Raw genomic sequence first — 16,038 nt, 5'->3', positions numbered from 1 at the left:
TGCTTGCCAGTTCACCAGAAGGATGAGCGGCATTAGTATTGGCTCTCTGCCCCATATGAGAGCCCTGCGGTTCTTGCACCTCAACAGCAGAAGAATGGGGCTGGGTACGCCTGACTGGTACAACTAGTGAAACTCACAGGAAAAAAGAGCACCTGATTATCGGCGATTGCTTCAATCGTTATCAAAAAAACTGTTTGCGTTCGCAGGGATCAAGCCTGTCTCTGCAAATGTTGCAGTTATGTGTTTTGGAAGTGACAGTAAACAATTGACACTGCACTTAGGTGGGCTGGGCTGGGTGGAGGGGCTAAATGCAGGTGCTAGCAGGTATCTGGGCTGATCGCGCTAACGCTGCGTTTTTGGGAACCCTAAACTACTGGGGACGCTAGTATAGATCTGAGCAGATCAAAGATATTGATCTGTTATACTACTAAGGGAGGTTTATGGTGCGTGTGTGGGTGTTAGCTCTACTGGCAGTAATCTGAATCTGCCTGGGGTGACGCAAGCCCTAACTGATACTAAAACCTAACTGATGTCATCCGCCGGATGATCAGGGGGTTAAACCTTTAGTAGGTGATATATGGCGGTTGCCCTGACCCTATAAACTAACTAACTAACCAGCGTCACCCGTGACACTAATACAGGTTAACTGGGGGAGGGTAGGGCGTGCGATCAAGGGGTTAAACCTTTATTAGGGGGGTACCCTAGACCTACCTGGGTCTGCTACTAATTTCCCTAACACTGATTAGAGTCACAAGTGACACCAATGCAGTGACCAGTGAAAAATCTGAAAACTGCAATTGGTGACACAGTGACAGGGAGTGAAGGGGTTAACTGGGGGGTGATCGGGGGTGACAAGCGAGGCCTACGTGTTGCTGCAACTCACTGTAAGACGTCCTCGTACCGGAAAAGAATTCCAGAGTGGGAGATGACATCACTTCCCCTACCTGTGTTTACACTTAGCCCTTGTACACACGGTCGGAGATTCCGACGGAATGTGTCCTATCGGACTGTTTCCGTCGGAATATCCGACGTACCAACTTTTCCAACTTGCCGGGAAATTTTCAGACAAAATGCTTCGATCGGACATACTCCGATCATGTGTAGCCTACTCCGACGGACAAAGTGCCACGCATGCTCAGATCAAATTCCTAGACCAAAGCTATTGGCTACTAGCCTGAATGTAGTCCCGCCGTAACGAAATAACGTCATCAGGTTATGTACAATCGGATTTTCCGACAACTTTGTCCGACCGTGTGTATGCAACAATTTCGGACAAAATCCGTCGGACAAAATCCAAGGGACCGTGTGTACAAGGGCTCACAGGCAGGGGAAGCGTTTTCATTCGCCAGAACCGATCAGCAGGTCCAGGCCAGAAATCATTGGCCTGGACCTGAAGACTAATCGGTTCTGCAACAAATGGCATTTTAATGTAAATATGACCCCAGATCTCATATTTAAGAGGTCCTGTCATGCTTTTTCTCTTTCGTTCATTGACGGACACAGCTCCAGTAATCTTGACCATAGGGTTATTACGCCACCTTCAGGAGAGGACTAGGCAGAACATGTAATACATGTGAAAACAAGAGAACTTTACAGTTCCGCCCAGGGGGCGGTCCCTCTGGTAATAACCCCTCAGCCTGCAGCTCAGTTTTTTTCTGCCTAGTGAAGGAGAAGGACCTAGGCTCCCTGCAGGACCATTGGTCCTGGGATTTTTTCTGGATTTTGCCTTTTGCGCAAGATTTTAAGATCCAGTGATCTGCTATCAACAGCCGGCTGGGTGACAGGGTGGATAATATAGAACCTTGTAGTCTCCCCAGCCTGGTCATTGAGCATGTGCAGACCCTAGCTACGCGCTGGGTCGGTCACAACATGCCCCTCAGGCTCCAGGGGCGTCCGGTAAGCGCAACGCTCCGGGGCACGCACATGACCAGACTACCGATGTCTTTGTCAGTGTGCCGTGGCCAGCAGCCACCCAGTACTGCTCGGGTGTGGGTCTATGATGGGATGTCCCCAGCTCGTCCGGATGGTAAGTACAACTCTTCCTGCCTCGGCGAGATTGAGCAGCCGGGAATTCCCTGGGAGGTCGATTAGGGGGGTCTCTCTCCTCCCTCTCTTCTCTCCCTATTCCCCCCCATGGGGGATGCTACATGACTGAGCTACTGAGTGGTATGTGTACCTGAGCCAGGGGTCCTCCAGGGGGCTCTGATCCTGGATTGGGGGCTGCGCTGTTTGTCTGTGTCCCTGGGTTGTCTGTGGTCTCCCTGCTGGTGTCTGTGGGCTCAGTATGTGCTGCCGCCATAGCACTGTCTGCCACCATTATCTCTGTTCATTCACTGTGTACAGTTACTTGTTGGCCATTTTCTGAGAGTCTCTGTGGAAAGCATGGTCGGATTTTCCCTGAGATTGTCCTTTATACAGGGCACCCGGCGGCTATTTTGTTGTAGCCTCAGCGTGGTTTTTCTCTTCAGCGCTGGTCCCTGTACCTCAGAACAGCGCAGTTTTTTTTTTGCTCTGGACACCTGGGAGCTGACACTGGACACAGGCACCTGTAACAGCACAGCGCAGTGCAGCACGCTGTCGGGGTGGTGAGTCCTGCGGTGGGGGCCCCTCAGTCTGCAGCAGCTAGGAGGGGTGGGATTGAGCACCTGTCCTAAGTCCCCAAGGGTGGCAGACAGGGTGGGTCAGCATGGCTTCAGAAACTGGTGTTTCTTCCCCGGAACTCCCTGCAATTGCAACCACAGTGCAGAGCCTTCTGACGCTTTATCGGCGGTCCTTGAAACGTTCATTGCCAGAGTGGAGGCGGTGTGCGGGTGCAAAGGTGGTAAAAAAACAGCCCCTGCTCCCCCCGTCCTCCGGGGAGAGTTCTGACTCAGACTCGGGCCCCACAGTGACTGGCCGCCTCTGCTCTGATGTGTCATAGGACGCTGACCAGGTCCGATCGGACAGTGAGGATGATTCCCTGTCTGGGTCTGCGCAAGACAAAGCGCTAGTTGGAGCACTTATCACAGCTGTTCATGATACCCTAAAAATTCAGCAGAAGTAGCGGCCCCTTTTGGGTCCCGTAAGCCAGCCTGTACACCTAAGGTGTTTCCGTATCTGACTTATTTCGATAAGTTCATATACAAGGAATGGGGAAGCATGCAATGGACCTTCTCGGCCCCAAAAAGAATGGTGATGCGTTACCCCTTTGAGGAGAGCCTTCTTAAAAAATGGTCGGCTCCTCCGGTCGTGGACCCCCAGTATCCAGGTTAAACAAAGTAACCACGATCCCGGTAGAAGGGACTCCTGCATTTAAGGACTCTTCCGACAGGAAGGCCGAGGCAGTGGCCCGTTCCTTGTTTACGGTAGTGGGGTCAGCGATACGACCAGTACTGGCCACAGCATTCGTGTCGCAGACACTGAGTGGGCAAAACTATTGCACCTTGAGTTGGAGAAGCAGCAGGCCTCTCCTGTCTGCATGAAACTGACAGACCAGTTAGTGCACGGCCTTAAGTATGTCTGCGACGCAGCCCTGGATACGTTTTCCTTGCTCTCCAGGGCATCAGTGTCAGCAGTGGTGCTGCGGCGCCTGATTTGGCTGAAATGCTGGTCTGCGGACCAGGCATCTAAGAAAGACTTGACGGATCTACCCTTCCTTGGTGAGCGGCTATTTGGAGCCTCGTTGGATGACATTATTAAGAATGCCACAGGTGGGAAGAGCACCTTGCTCCCACAGTCCAGGAAGAGTAAAGAGCCACGCCGCAGTCAAAGGCCCTCATTTTCCGCTCAAAAGAGGCTTTTTCGTCCACCCGGGACTTCAGCAAAACCCTCTCAGTCCGATGGGGGGACTACTGAGGGACAGAAGCGTCCCTGGACTCGCAAGCCAGTGAGCAAAAGTGCTTCCGCATGAAGGTTTCCCCTCGCCCATCACTCGGGTGGGGGGGTCGCCTTCGGGAGTTTGCAGCCCGGTGGGCCTCTCAGCTGCCCAACCAATGGGTCTGCTATCTGATTTCCTCTGGCTACAAGATGGAGTTCCTCTCTTGGCCACCAAACAGATTCTTCCCCTCCAGCATACCCTTACTCCCGGCTCGCCGGGAGATCCTGTTGGGGGTGCTAAGTGGGGGGTGGTAAGGGACCTGCTAAGCCGCGGGTTGATAGTGCCTGTACTGGGAACGAAAAGGTTTCAGGGGTTCTACTCCAAAAAGGAAGAGGTATGTCCAATCTTGGACCTGAAAGCCCTCATTTGCTTTGTGAAAGTACAGAGGTTCAGAATGGAATCAGTTCACTCAGTATTCGCTGCAGTCCATCAGAGGGACTCCCTGGCGTCTTTGGACATCCTGTACGCGTACTTGCACATACCCATATGCCTCAGGCATCAGAGGTTTCTGCGATTTGCAGTAGGGGAAGACCACTACCAGTTTGTGGCTTTCACCTTTGGCTTGGCGTCAGCACCCCGAGTCTTTACCAAGGTATTGGCTCCAATGTTGGCGTTGTTGCGACAACGCGGGATCGCAATCGTGGGTTACCTAGAAGATCTTCCTGAGAGCAGCTTCCTCCTCGGAATTAAAGGAGGATGTGGCGATCACCATGCAAATCCTGCAGGAATTTGGGTGGGTGTTGAACCTCAAAAAGTCAGTGCTTGTGACGACTCAGCACCTGGAGTACCTAGGCTTACTGCTGGACTCCCTTCAGACAAAATGCAGACTCTCAGAGCCACGGTGAAGCTGTTAATGAACCGCAGGTGGTCATCGCTGCATGCAAGTCCTGGGTCTCATGGTGGCCTCCTTCGAGGCAGTACCATGCGCCCGATTTCATACCAGAGTCTTGCAGAAGGAGGTATTGACAAAATGGGACAACTCTCCGTTATCCTTGAATCGACAGATTTGGGTGAGCCAGTTAGTCAGGGATTCCCTTCTCTGGTGGCTGAGATCTCTGGCACTTCGGTCCGGGAGGTCGTTCCTACCTCTGCATTGGACAGTGATCACATTGGACAGCAGCCTGACTGGCTGGGGTAGAGTACTGGGAGTACAGTCGACCTAGGGCCTCTGGTTGAGGGAGGTTGCCGATCAATGTGCTCAAGCTTCGAGCGATCAGGCTATGCCTCTCCACATGGTTGATGAGACTAAGAGGGCGTCCGATCAGGATCCAGTTAGACAATGCCACGGTGGTGGCATATGTCAACCACCAAGGAGGAACAAGAAGCTCGGCTGCAGCACGGGAAGTCGCTCACGTTCTTCGGTGGGCAGAGCGGCATGTACCGGCCCTGTCTGCCATATACATCCCACGGGAGTAGAAAACTGGCAGGCGGACTATCTAAGTCGCCAGATGCTGGACCCAGGAGAGTGGTCGTTTCATCCGGAGGTGTTCAGGTTTCTGTGGCTGCGGTGGGGCACACCAGATGTAGGTCTCCTGGCCTCTCGGCTCAATCGAAAGGTGCAGAGGTTCATATCCAGGACAAAAGATCCTTGGACGGACGCGTCAGACGAGCTGGTGGCTCCATGGGATCAGTACCGACTGATCTATGCTTTTCCTCCGCTAAAACTGTTACCACATCTGCTCCGCAGGGTGGAGGACAAGGGGATTCCAGTGATACTGATTGCCCCAGATTGGCCTTGGCGTCCTTGGTACGTCGACCTAGTACACCTGGTGGCAGACGCTCCCTGGCAGTTACCGATGCAAGAAGACCTTCTGTCTCAAGGTCCGATTCTCCACCCTGCTTTATCGTCGCTGGTTATAACGGCATGGCTGTTGAAGGCCAGGTGCTAAGGAACCGAGGTCTGTCGGACTCGGTAATCTCCACTATACTGAGGGCACGAAAATCTTCTTCTCGGAAGATATACCATCGCACATGGAAAGCTTGTATCTCCATGTGTGAGGAGATGGCGTGGGGTCCGCACACCTATTCCGTTTCCAGGATCCTGCTGTTCCTACAGCGAGGAGTAGACCAGAAACTGGCTTTAAGCACCATCAAGGGACAGATATCAACCTTGGCTGTTTTTTTGTTTTTTTTTCCAACGACCCCGGCGTCTCACTCTCTAGTGAGCACCTTTGTACAAGGGGTCCGGCATGTAGTCCCTCCGGTGCGTCCACCCTTGCCTCCGTGGGATCTAAACCTGGGGCTTTCGGCGCTTCAGAAACCGCAGTTTAAAAACGTCAGAGAAATTCCCTTGTTGACTCTTTCTCAGAAAGTGGTCTTCCTAGGGGCCGTTATATCGGCCAGGAGGGTTTCGGAACTAGCGGCCTTGTCTTGCAAGTCGCCCTATCTGGTTATCAACAAGGATAAGGTGGTGTTGCGTCCGCAACCTTCTTTTTTTACCGAAGGTGGTTTCGGCTTTTCATCTCAATGAAGACATTGTGTTACCATCTGTGTCCTAAACTGACACATCCTAAGGAGGTGGCCCTCCATTTCCTGGTCTGGGCTTTAAGGGTTTATCTGTCTGTCTTTCGGAAGTCAGACTCTGTTTTTCGGTAGCTGGTCCGAAAAAAGGATTGGCGGTCTCATTGTGCACCATTTCCAGGTGGATCAGACAGATAGTGGTCCAGGCTTATGCCCTAAAGGGGCAGGCGCCCCCCTTTCCTGTCACGGCCACTTCCACCAGGGCAATTGGGACCTCTTGGGCCTGCCGTAGCCCAGGTGTGTAAGGCGGCGACTTGGTCATCCGTTCACACCTTTACAAAGTTCTACAAAGTGGATGTAAGTGCATCTTCTGATGCCTGCTTTGGCTGCAAAGTTTTGCAGGCGGCCCTGTAATGTTGCAATTTTACACTCTTTCTTCTGTTAAGAGCAAGTTACCTCTTTTGAATTTAATGCACTCTGATGCATAGGTTGACCGCAAGTTCTGCGGTTGGTTCAGATGGTGACTCCCCACGTTGGGGAGCACCTATGGTTGTGGGTGAAGTTATGTTGCTGTTCCCACCCCTTGTTATGACACTGCATGGGGATGTCCCCACGGTCAAGATTACTGGAGCTGTGTCCATCAATGAACAAAAGAGAAAATAGGATTTTTGTACTCACCGTAAAATCCTTTTCTCTGAAGTTCATTGATGGACACAGCACCCTCCCCTCCTATTGGTTTACGTTCTACTGCTTGTTGACGTACTGAGCTGCAGGAAGTAAGCTGAGGGGTTATTACAAGAGGCACCGCCCCCTGGGCGGAACTGTAAAGTTCTGTTGTTTTCACATGTATTACATGTTCTGCCTAGTCCCCTCCTGAAGGTGGCGTAATAACCCTATGGTCAAGATTACCGAAGCTGTGTCTGTCAATGAACTTCAGAGAAAAGGATTTTACGGTGAGTACAAAAATCCTATTTTTTTTTCTATTACAAGGGATGATTACATTCCTTGTAATAGGCATAAAAGTGACAGTGAAGTGAAAAAAAAAAGAATTAAACGTAAAATAAGAAAAAAATAAAACATTAACGCGTCCCGTCCTGCCGAGCTTGCGCACAGAAGCAAACGCATACATGAGTAGTGCCCACATATGTAAACAGTGTTCAAACCACACAGGTGAGGTATCACCACAATCGGTAGAGCGAGAGCAATAATCCTAGACCTAGACCTCCTCTGTAACTAACATGCAACCTGTAATATTTAAAGGGTAAAAGTCTGTCGTGATTCCACGAGCGGGCACAATTTGGAAGTGTGACATGTTTTTTTTTTTTTTTTTTGTTTATTTCTTTATTTGACATATTACAAGTTATAACAGACCAAGTTATAGCAACAGTATATATTTTACAATTTTGTTTCCTTATACCGCTAGTACGTCCTATTCTCATTTTCCTATTTATTTCGATTGATCCGTGCAAAACATCTTTTTATATTTTTCTCTTTTTCTTACTTGCCACTATCATATATACTACCTAACCATCCTTCAGACACAAGTATTTACAAACATATACACACAGACATACACACAAAAAAAAAAGAAAAAAAAAACACGCACTCTCCGGGCGACAAATCCATAGCGTAGTTTCCATAGTGAGTTATATACCACAAGCTGACAAAGGAGAAGATTGTTTCTACCCACATCTTTTATCGTCACAATTTTTATTTATTTTTTTCCTGCCCTCTGGTATAACTCTCTACCCCGTTTTCCTTTGAATACCGCGTTTACTGTCCCACTCAAACAGAAAAAAAAATGATACTAACCACTCAATACAGACTGACTGGAGCTAACCGTGGATCCGATATCCATCGTTTCCATATTTTAATCCAGTTATTGGGTTCTCCCCTATTGCAATCAATTTGTTGTTCTTTCAAGATGTTTTCATTTACCTGAAGACGCCAGTCCTCAAGTAAAGGTGCATTTGAAGATATCCACCTTAGAGCAATTAACTTACGTGCAATAAACAATAGTCTGGTAACTAATATCACCTCCCTGGGAAAGAAGCCTTCCTCGTCAAAATATCCCAGTAGACATGTCATAGGGGTCCTGTCGATATGTGTATTACATGTAGCATTGATTGTATTAACCACCTCTCGCCAATATCTAGCCACTTTTGGACAGTTCCACATCATGTATATTAAATCAACTGGAGACTTTTGACATCTAGGACACTCCGGAGAATCGCGTCTGCCCCACTTAAATAATTTAACTGGTGTTCTATATACCCTATATATTATAAATAGTTGCATCAGGCATTGAGCCGGTGATGATGATACTAGGGGTACCCTTCTCAAGATAATTTGCCAGTTTTCATCTGAGATGTCCCCTGTGTCTCTCTCCCAGCCTGTTCTACCCGGGCTGACAACTTTATCCTGATATAGTCTCATCAATTGACCATATAAAGACGCGATCAAGCCATTTTTTTCCTCCCCTCTTGCTAATGATGTTATAAGTGGGGTAGGTTTTATCACTATCTTTTCCCTTCTAAACTGAGTTTGAATCGCATGCCGTAATTGTAAATATTTATAGAAGTGACTAGAAGGCAGTTGAAAGGATTCTTGCAGGTCCTGAAAGGAGCGCAGAACATTATATGTAACATCTGTTCTATATATTGGAGCCCCTTAGAGAACCAGCTTTCGAATCCCTCCAATTTATATAATTCTTTATATTGCTTATTCCCCCAAAGCAGGGAGTATTTCGAAACTCCTTCAAATTTCATTATACTCCTCATTTCCTTCCAGACTCTATTCATAAGTGTCGTTGTTAGACCCCTACAGGGTCTGAAAAGTACCAGAGCAGCAAGAATATTCTTTAGAAGATGGATTCCTAAGCTGCCATATGTCATACAGTCCAAGCTCCTGAATATAATTGTAGAATGTAGTATTCACATTAGGGCCTGCTGGATATCTATCCATGCTGGGATTGCATACATTTTTGAAGTCCCCCATAATAAACATGGGGATCCTTGGATTATCAGCCAATATCAACCCTATCTGTCGCATTACTTCACTGTTATATGGAGGAGGGATATAAATAGACCCCAAAATACATTGCATAGAAAATAGTGGACATACCAGCAAGACAAACCTACCCTGTGGATCTATCCTTGCTTGCCTGCAGGAAAACTGGACCTCTGAGGAAATTAATATACTTGTTCCTCTTGCGTAAGCTGAATATACTGAATGGTATTGAGTGGTGTACTTTTTATTCTGTAATAAGCTAACAGTATCTTTAGTTAAGTGTGTTTCCTGCAAGCAAACAATCAACGGGTCATGCTGGACCAGTTTATTGAACATAGCACGCTTTTTAATAGGGTTCTTAATCCCTCTAATATTCCATGACCATATTCTGATCTTATTAGCCATTATTAATTATATATACACATGACCTGGTGCCCATATTGTCCACATGTTCCCCAAAATACGGTAAATCATACAACAGTAAGTCATTATACGGTCTTCCTCCATTTGAAGAGTTACAGACCTGACCAGCCCAACATTCAGTTGATCTCTTAAGCATGTCATACTGTAACAGGCATAAACAAAATAGTACAACAACATCAAGCAGTAACATGTAAATTGTCGCCCATACACACACACACACACACAAAAAAAAACAAATAAAAAAAAATACAAAAAACAAAACAAAAAATAAACAAACATTGTTTCCCGCAGGAAGGTGTATACAGGGGAGAAGGAAAAAAATACACAGTTCTTGTACTATTGCTAGTACAAAAGCAAAAGCAGGGGCTCCCGCCTATATAAAAAAAATTATATATAAAAGGGGAGGGGTAAGGGAAGGAAGAAAAAAATAATAATTTAGGAGGGGACAAGGAAATGACAAGGAAAGGAAGGGGCAGGGTTGGGGACAATGGGAACAAGGAAGAGAAAAAAAAGAGTAAAGGTTAGAGAACAAAAAACAAAACATGTTTCTCCCTGTCCCCTCCCCCATATAGTACAGAGAAAAGTTCTTTTCCAAATCCCTGTCACATTTCTTCACCTTCTATCGCATTTTTAACACATTTTTAGTTTTTCATCATATTTTTTTTAATCACTATCCTTTGAATTTATTCATAAAAAGTTCAGTTTCCTTGCACAACATCAGCGCTGCCAACAAGCGATGAAATATATTGCTAATTTTTGTCAAGCCAAGATGCCGCTGCCTTAGACTTATCAAAAAAAAAAGTTTCTCCTCTAGCTATAATCCTTAATTTGGCAGGATAAAGTATGGCATATTGAACTTGAATATCACGAAGTCACCTTTTGACATCTTTAAATTGAGCACTTTGCTTTTGAACCTCAGCAGAATAGTAGAGACATATTGGATATCAATTTACTCGGTGTTACATCATCTTTTACAATATAAAAAAAAATGGGCCAACTTTACTGTTGTCGTATTCTTTCCCAAAAAAAAGTGCGTTTGTAAGACCGCTGCGCAAATAGGGTGTGACAAAGGATTGCAAAGATCGCCATTTTATTCTTTAGGGTGTTAGAACCCCCAAACATTATATATATATTTTTTTCTAAGTAATTTTCTAGCGAAAAAAAACTGTTTCTAACCAGTAAACACCAAATCTCAAAATGAGGCTCTGTCCTTAAGTGATTAATGAGTAATATCAGAAAAAAGTTTTAACTTGTTAAGTCTTCACAAATCCTCACAAAAACGTGCTTTGTATCAGTTCACCTCATTGCTCCCCCATAAGAAATGCGCTCACCTCAGAGTGTGACCTCACATTTAAGTTTTGGTCAAAGCTTCTTAGTCACCCCGGACTAACAGATCATGCTTTCCTCCTCGTTGCTCCATTGATGTACCTCCATTATGACTCAATATATGAGAGAGAAAGAGCTTCAAATAGTGCTTATATCGTTTTAAACTATATTCAATTTATTAACAAAATGTGTATAACACTCACATTTTAAAAGGTGTTCCAGTGCACCAACTGTCAACAGCATATGTCATATAAAACCATGATGCTGCAGCTTCTTTTTGCCAAATAAGAGGGGCAGATTTGTTTGGCAAGACGCCTATGCATCGTAGTTTTATGGCATACACTGTATACAGTTGGTGCACTAGAGCACCTTTTAAATGTGAGTTCTATGCACATTTTTTAATAAATTGAATAAAACAATATTCCGTATTTATCGGCATATAACACGCACTTTTTTCCCCTTAACCATTTCGCGCCCGCGCTATAGCCAAAAGACGGCTACAGCACGGACCCTAACTGCCGGGAGGGCGTCCCTGGACATCCTCCTGTTTACTTGCCCTCTGTGCGCCATCGTGGGCGCGCATCGGGGAAGTTCTGAGCTGCCCGTGTCCCTCGGACACAGCCAATCACAGATCGCTGTAAACGGCCAATTACAGCGCAATCAGCGTGTCCAATGAGAGGTGATCTCATATGTAAATATGAGATCATCTCTCATCGCCGGCTCCCCTCCTCACACAGACAGCGTGTGAGGAGGGAGAGATAAACCGCTGCAGCGGTTATTGTAAAAAATAAAAACAAAAAAACGAAATAAAGTGCCCATCTGTCCCCACTGCCATCTGTCCCCACTGCCATCTGTCCCCACTGCCACCTGTCATCAGTGCCATATCAGTGTCACGTGTCATCAGTGCCACGTACTAGTGCCATCTGTCAGTGCCACGTATTAGTGCCATCTGTCAGTGCCACGTCTTAGTGCCATCTGTCATCAGTGCCACGTCTTAGTGCCATCTGTCATCAGTGCCACGTATTAGTGCCATCTGTCATCAGTGCCACATAGTGCCATCTGTCATCAGTGTCATGTGTCATCAGTGCCACGTATCTGTGCCATGTATTACTGGCATCTGTCATCAGTGCCACGTATCAGTGCCACGTCTGTGTCACGTGTCATTGTCCTGGTGCTCCAGGGCCTTCAAAAGTGTAATAGGTAGTCAACAAGTTAGATGTGTAATTTATGCTCCTAGAACATGTGATGGTGCTCCCTGCATGTTGGGCCTCTCTATGTGGCCAGGCTGTGAAAAAGTCCCACACATGTGGTATCGTAATACTCAGGAGGAGTAGCAGAATATATTTTGGGGCATTATTTGGGGTATACACATGCCAAGTGAGAGAAATAACCTATTACAATGACAATTTTGTGGGGAAAAAAATAAATAAAAATCTTCATTTTGCAAAGAATTGTGGGGAAAAATGACAGCATCAAAAAGCTCACCATTCCTCTTACTAATTACCTTGGAATGTCTACTTTCAAAAAAGGGGTAATTTGGGGGGTATTTGTACTTTCCTGGCTTGTTCGGGTCGCAAGAAATGAGGCCACCAGTACGTCAGATGTGATCAATTTTGTATGATTTGCACCACAGCTTGTAGACTCTCTAACTTTCACAAAGACCAAATAATATCCACTAATTTGGGTTATTTTTACCAAAGATATGTAGCAGTATAAATTGTGGCCAAAATTTATGAAGGAAATTTATAATTTGCTAAATTTTAGAAAACTGTTTTTTTTTTTAATTTTTGGTCTTTTTTTCATTTATAGCACAAAAAATAAAAAACCCAGAGGTGATCAAATACCACCAAAAGAAAGCTCTATTTGTGGGGAAAAAAAGGACAAAAATTTCATTTGGGTACAATGTTACATGACTGAGTAATTGTCATTCAAAGTGTGAGAGCACGAAAGCTGAAAATTGGTCTGGGCGGGAGGGGGGTTTAAGTGCCCAGTAGGCAAGTGGTTAAAATCAGGGGAAAATTTTGGGTGCGTGTTATATGTTCTTAACCTTCTCTGCTGCTCTGGGGCGGCTTTCAGGTATTTTCAGCCGTTCTTGCCTATTTTCGACCACACTCGGCCGTTCTCTGCGGCTTTTGGAAAGCCGCCGAGTGCGGGCAAAAATAGGCGAGAACGGCCGAAAATAGCCGAAAGCCGCCAAAAGCGCGCTGCCGAGGTACACAGGACATCCACTCTGTATCTCGGCGGCGCCATTTTTAAAATGGCAAACACACTGACAAGCCTGCAAATAACTGACAAGGCTGCAAATGACTGACAAGGCTGCAATGCACAGCTGCAAATGACTGACAAGGCTGCAAATGACACTGACAAGGCTGCATTGATGGGCATTTAAATGTAAGTTTTTTCCTTAAACTTCCCTCCTAAAAAAATGTTTTCTTTTAAATTCCCTCCTAAACTTGGGGTGCGTGTTTACGCCGATAAATACGTTAAGCACTATTTGAAGCTCTTTCTCACATATATTAAGTCCTAATGGAGGTACATCAATAGAGCAATGAGGAGGAAAGCATGATCTGTTAGTCCGGGTGACTAAAAAGCATTGACCAAACTTAAGTGTGAAGTCACACTCTGAGGTGAGCGCATTTCTTATGGGGGAGCACTGAGGTGAATTTATACAAAGCACGCTTTTTATGAGGATTTCTGAAGACACAACAAAAAAATAGACTTCCAATTTTCTTATAAACATATTATTTTCTTTAAAAGGCTGAATTCTTGTCCCGCATGGAGTCTCTAGAAAAAAGGTTTCAGGGCCTAGAGGATGAACGAAAATTGTTAAGAACTATGGAATTGGCCTCCACCACAGACACTGGAATAAATCGAGAAGAGGTTATTCAGATTTTCAAAGGCCTTTCCAGCTCCAGAGATTCAGCTTTAAGAGAAGAGATTCTGCAAGAAGGCACAGAGAAAACAAAGGTATGATTAATTTTTTATTTACTGATTTACACTACTGAGCAAAAGTTTTATGCACGTTTAATGCTGCAAATTAACAATGCTTTCAGAATTAAAAGTGTTAATGTTTGTTTTTATCAATTAACAAAATGGAAAGTAAATAATAGAAGAGAAATCCAAGTCGAATCAATATTTGGTGTGACCACTATTTTTCTTCAAAACAGCATAAATTCTAAGTACACTTGCACACAGTTTTTTTAAGGAACCCAGCAGCTAGTTTGTTCCAAACATCTTGGAGAACTAACCACAGATACTCAAATGCTTCTGTCTCTTCATGTAATCCTGGACATACTGGAAACACCACATCTTGAAACCCCAGTATGGTTTGGAATCTTCACCTGGGAGAGACCTTGCTGATGTAGTATAGCTATCTTGTGTCTTTTTGCTGAGACAGGCATGAGACTGCAGGCTTGGCTGCCTTAAATCAGGCTTAGTCTCCACCCAGAGACTACAACAATCACCTTTCAGGTGGACAGGCAGATAGGGACGATGCATCACAGCCAAAACCAGAATGCTGGAATGAGACCAGCAGCTGTCATGGAACAGGAATGTTTTTGCGCGGCTGACACATAGTAGCAGAGTTTGGCTGTTCCTCACCCAGGTTTAAGCCTCCAGCTGTTTCTGTTATTGACTGTGCTTCAACCCACATCTGAAATTGATGATCATTAACATCGGTTTGGTATAATTGGTTCACCATACACCTAATTCTTATCCTACAAAATCCCTGAATTTGTGCAAGTGTACAAAGTGTGCTAGTGTAGAAATGCTAGTTTGAGGCCAAAGGATAGTCCACACAAAATATTGATTTCATTTAGGTTTTTCTTCTGTTGTCTCAGTTTGTATTTTGGAAATTGATAAAAATAAACAATTAATAAATATATTTTTGAAAGCATTCTTACTTTACAGTACTTCATACCTGCCTAAAGCTTTTGCACAGTACTATACATGCAAAGAATGGTGACTAAATGATGCAATTTCACTGTACTTGTGGGTTTCATTGTTCTAGACTGCATTGATAGGACTGAAACAGGAGCAGCAAGATCATCTGGAGGACATTCTTCAAAAAATGCTTCAAATGTCTAAGGTAAGGTGAACACGGGGGGGGGGGGGGGGGGACTGTGTCTTTATGTTTTAGCATGATAATGTACTGATGAGGAAAAACACAGGGAGATGTGGTATGGCATTACTGAAATCTGCACAGTATGCAATACTTTCAGGTCATGCTTGGACTGAATCCATTTGAGATGGACTGTTGTAGTTATGTATACACTTGTATATTAACAGGTTGTCATTTCTTTCCACAGGATGTAGAAGAAAAGATGTTGCAGCTCAGGGCAGAGGTTAAAAGGTAAATAAAGAAAGTTGCACACATGTCAGTGGATGGTGGATGGTTAGATTCTTTGCATCAGTGGTGCTGCAGAATAGTCATATCTCTTGTTTTCAAAATAATAATACAGCACTTACAGTTTGAAAATCTAAAAATCATTCCCATGACAAAAAACAGTTGCAAAAACAGTGTCTTTTTATAAAGTACTCGGTGCCCCCAAAATGATTTAGAAGGTGCTGAAGTGCTTCACGTAAACATGTTGTGCCATGTGCCACGCTCCCCTCTCGTATCCCCACTCACCATAAAAAATGGACACTCAGCTTTGCAGTCTGGGGCACGATTGTTACTGGTGTGAGAAAGATGGGACTCTGGAACTCCTTAATGGGAACTCCAAATAAATGTTTCAGGGGTAGCTAAGATACCCACCCAGCTTGACAAAACTAATAAAAGCTCATAGTGAGGTACTGTATAAAAGTATTTATTTGCACAATCATAAGCAACACTTACGGGATTGCAGATAAAAACGAGCATAGGACGAAGAATGGGGCTCTTGCGGTTTTTCCGCTCCTCGGCGTGCGTTCCACGGTTTCCTAACCAACAACGAAGTGGCAAACCGGAAATGCGTGAACGCATT

At 45.2% G+C, this 16,038-nt stretch overlaps 1 protein-coding gene across 4 annotated transcripts in view; it reads left to right on the top strand.

Annotated features, from left to right (window-relative positions):
- Nucleotides 1-16,038, top strand: part of SUN2 (Sad1 and UNC84 domain containing 2) — a 213,860-nt gene that overhangs the window by 97,627 nt on the left and 100,195 nt on the right. For all 4 annotated transcript variants that reach the window (XM_077452306.1, XM_077452307.1, XM_077452304.1 and 1 more), the window contains exons 10-12: nt 13,832-14,041; nt 15,084-15,161; nt 15,382-15,425. In XM_077452306.1, coding sequence (XP_077308432.1) covers nt 13,832-14,041; nt 15,084-15,161; nt 15,382-15,425 — 332 coding nt within the window. The remainder of the gene's footprint in view (nt 1-13,831; nt 14,042-15,083; nt 15,162-15,381; nt 15,426-16,038) is intronic.

The sequence above is a fragment of the Lithobates pipiens genome, unplaced genomic scaffold (assembly GCF_037356315.1).
Source record: "Lithobates pipiens isolate NorthernLeopardFrog02 unplaced genomic scaffold, aLitPip1_a1.2 Scaffold_23, whole genome shotgun sequence".
Classification (NCBI taxonomy): Eukaryota; Metazoa; Chordata; class Amphibia; order Anura; family Ranidae; genus Lithobates; species Lithobates pipiens.
The sequence above is the reverse complement of the archived record's forward strand: the minus strand, read 5'-3'. Positions and strand labels throughout refer to the sequence as shown.